The 3,199-nt window shown below is 37.6% G+C and overlaps 1 protein-coding gene across 1 annotated transcript in view; it reads right to left on the reverse strand.

Moving 5' to 3' along the window:
• galnt12 (UDP-N-acetyl-alpha-D-galactosamine:polypeptide N-acetylgalactosaminyltransferase 12) overlaps positions 1–1,685 on the reverse strand; it is a 14,604-nt gene extending 12,919 nt beyond the window's left edge. Inside the window, exon 1 of the mRNA XM_008421808.2 lies at positions 624–1,685. Within this exon, the coding sequence (XP_008420030.1) occupies positions 624–976 (353 nt within the window). The 5' untranslated portion in view covers positions 977–1,685. The remainder of the gene's footprint in view (positions 1–623) is intronic.
• Positions 1,686–3,199: the final 1,514 nt, after the last annotated feature.

The following is a 3,199-nucleotide window of genomic DNA, read 5'->3' on the forward strand; positions in this document are numbered from 1 at the left end:
ATGATATTGAGTAAAAATTGTAAAAACTTTCACAATACTTTATGCCAATTGTTGCATATAACACTTTTGTTTTTCATGCAAAACAGGAAAACCATTATTCCTCCTGCAGCTGAAATAAAATAACATTCTAGATATTAGTATATAACTTCAGTTAACATAAATTAGTCTTAATGCACGCATTTATGTGTGCTTTTGTTGATATTCTTTGGGCTACTATAGACACACAAATTTCCCCCAGGATAAATAAACAAATAACGATATTTTTATCTACTTAATGAAGTGCCACAATCGGGCTTCTTTAGACCCCATTTTATTTTCAAAAATATTCCCCAAAATCAGTTTTGTCTCCTTATCAGCGAGGGGGAAATACTTGAAGCTTTCTTTCATGCACTGGTTTTCTCTGAGCTTCATGCTCCTGGAGTAGCCATTGGTGCTTTTTTTAATAAAAATACTTAAAAACAGAATTTTGCATGATGGAACATTTCAGCTGTGTCAAAACCCAATATTTTTGAAAACTAGATTCGTTCCCACCGGCGACCTGCCCATACTGTCGGGAGTACAGCATAGTGAAAGTCAAACGACAGGTATCCATACTCATAAGATTCACTCTGGGTGACACTTACAGTGGATTCCATCTCTCTGACAGACTGCGGTGCAGTGAGATCCTGTCACTGACATAGGTGTTAATCTGGTGTGTCTGGATGCTCTCCTCCTCTTTTATTTTCTCCTCTTTGTTCAAATTCAGTTTAACAGCTCTTCCCATTTCACCCAGGGCATTAAAATCCAGCGGGGGCTTCTCGTAAACGGGCCTCCTCAGCCGTTCGTTCTCTTCCTCTCCCTCCACGGAGACTTCACGTCGGTTTGCAGCACTGACTTTCCCGGATGGGTGTTTGAAAAATACTAGATACCCCAACAAAGTGACGCCAAAAAGGCAAAGAACTAACTTGGTTCGACTCTTTCTTCCGCATGATGCCATCGTGTCGCTTCTATGCGAGGAGTAAAGTTCGGTCGGGGTTTCATGCCCCTTCAAACCGGTGGGTCTCTGGTGGAGTTGCTCTGAAAAACTAGAGGTTTCTTTCAAACGTCGTGTTTCCGGTTGAGTTTGCCCCGCATACTTCCTCGGAAAGTTCAATGCTTTCGTGAATCTTCAGAGTCCCAGCTGATTGAGAGAGGAGCCTCCGTGTTGTTACTCATTTACCCGGAACCTCAATATATTTAACTTCACGGCCGATAAGATTATAGACACTCCTCCTGCTGGACTTCCTCCAACTGTTGTGCAGCACTAAGTGTGAAAGGATTAACACACACACACTCGGGATTAGACCCGAGCAAATTATCTCCCTGGATTGGGTGTTAGCTGACAAACTAGGAAACGAAACAAATCCAGGTCAAATTAAATAAATAAATAAGTAAAAAAAAAAAAAAGGGACAAGAGTTGGCCTCGTTAGTAATAAGAAAATGTAAAAAAAATGACATTAATCAAACGTACACCCACTGTATCGAATTTAATGTAAGCGCGAGTCGAACCACTACTTTGTTTCTTGTGTCGTCTCCGAATACTTCACTCGAAGTTCAGGCTGTGTAAAGTTGGCTCAGCTAATAACGATATTTCCGGTTTGGGAATGAAAAAATAAAATGCAGTGCACTGCTTGTAAAATCAACCCCTTGCAATTAAGTTAACATACTATTATTGAAATTAATTACAAACGTTTTTAAGTAGCTATATCATTATACTCTTGGATTATGGTCTTGAAAATTTCATGAAGAATAAACACGGAAATTGCGTTGTCGTTTTTGTTTTTATTCCACTATGTTCCACAGATAACTTCTGCAATTTCCATTACGCTTTTAATTTGAAGGACACCGTCTGACTAACGGCGGTAGACTTTAACGTGGAACAGATGAGGAACATTGGGGTTAATGCAAGTCAATCAAGTAAATCTTTTAGACAAGTTCCAACAGTCAAACGCCATAAAATCTTTTGTTATGAATGAAATGATTCTGTCTCCTTATCTGATCATACACATTGCTGCTGCTGCTGCTGCTGCTGCTTACATAGCCATAGCACATAAAACCGGCGACGGTCACACAAAATGAAACTGATTACCGCAGAACTCGCCTCTCTTGGTTGCTTCCTAATGGTGTGCTTAGTGTGGCCCGTCACTCTGTATCTGTTCCACTTATCATTTTTGTTAACATTTGACCATTTTTTAAATCATTAAATGCTGTTTTTAATCTTTACAAATCTCATTATTTCAGGGTAAAACTCTGAGGAGTTTTATGGTCGGGACTGGTAACTGGTGAAACGAACCTGGTTGTTGCACAGAGAGTGCAAAAAAGGCGAACACAATTTAATTAAGTGTTTTGCATTATTTTCAAAACGTTTTAGTGTTTGTCTTCTTTGGTTAGTTAGTTAGTTAATTAACTACATATGCATACGTTTTTTTGTTTTATTCAGTTATTTACATCTGGTTTAAATGTTTTATTTATTATTTTTGGAGGATTTTTGGTTTTAACTTATTTATCTACATTTAGTAATTTTTTATTAATTTATTATTATTATTTTTGATGGATTTAGTTTATTTTACTTAGCTGGCTTCACTTTTTCATCTATTTATTTCAAATACTAAAAGCATGTTGTATTTTTTGGGATTTATTAATTTAACTACCTCATTTTATTTCATTAGTAAGATAGCTGACTTTTTGTCATTATTTAATATCAGACATAAAACCATACAAAGTGTTACTGCGCTGAAACTAACTTGATTTCATGCACATATTTTTAATCATATAAACCACCACAGTTGGCCTCAACTGCGCTGCTTGGTGATAAATGCCATCTCTGAAACGCCTTCAGTGACCCTGGGAAAACCTGTCTCCAGCCTCCAGTACATTCACTATGAAGGATTTATTGTGCCATTTGTCATCCACGTTGTCACTCAAACGGAAACGCTACGAAAACTCTTGACACCAAAGCTGAAATTTGACACAAAATGTATGTTTGAGTAAATTAAAATGGTAAATAATTAAGGTGAACGTTCAGGGCCAGGAGGTAATTTGAGTGTCGTGCTGTTTGATTGAGCACCCATGTTGTATAAAAAAAAAAAAAAAAAAATCATACAAAGAGAAGCAGGAAGGCAACAAGTCAGCCGTTGTAGTGTTGTAATGTATCACGGTAGACCGGGCTTGTCACCGCGTC

Source organism: Poecilia reticulata, linkage group LG11 (genome assembly GCF_000633615.1).
Source record: "Poecilia reticulata strain Guanapo linkage group LG11, Guppy_female_1.0+MT, whole genome shotgun sequence".
Taxonomy (NCBI): domain Eukaryota; kingdom Metazoa; phylum Chordata; class Actinopteri; order Cyprinodontiformes; family Poeciliidae; genus Poecilia; species Poecilia reticulata.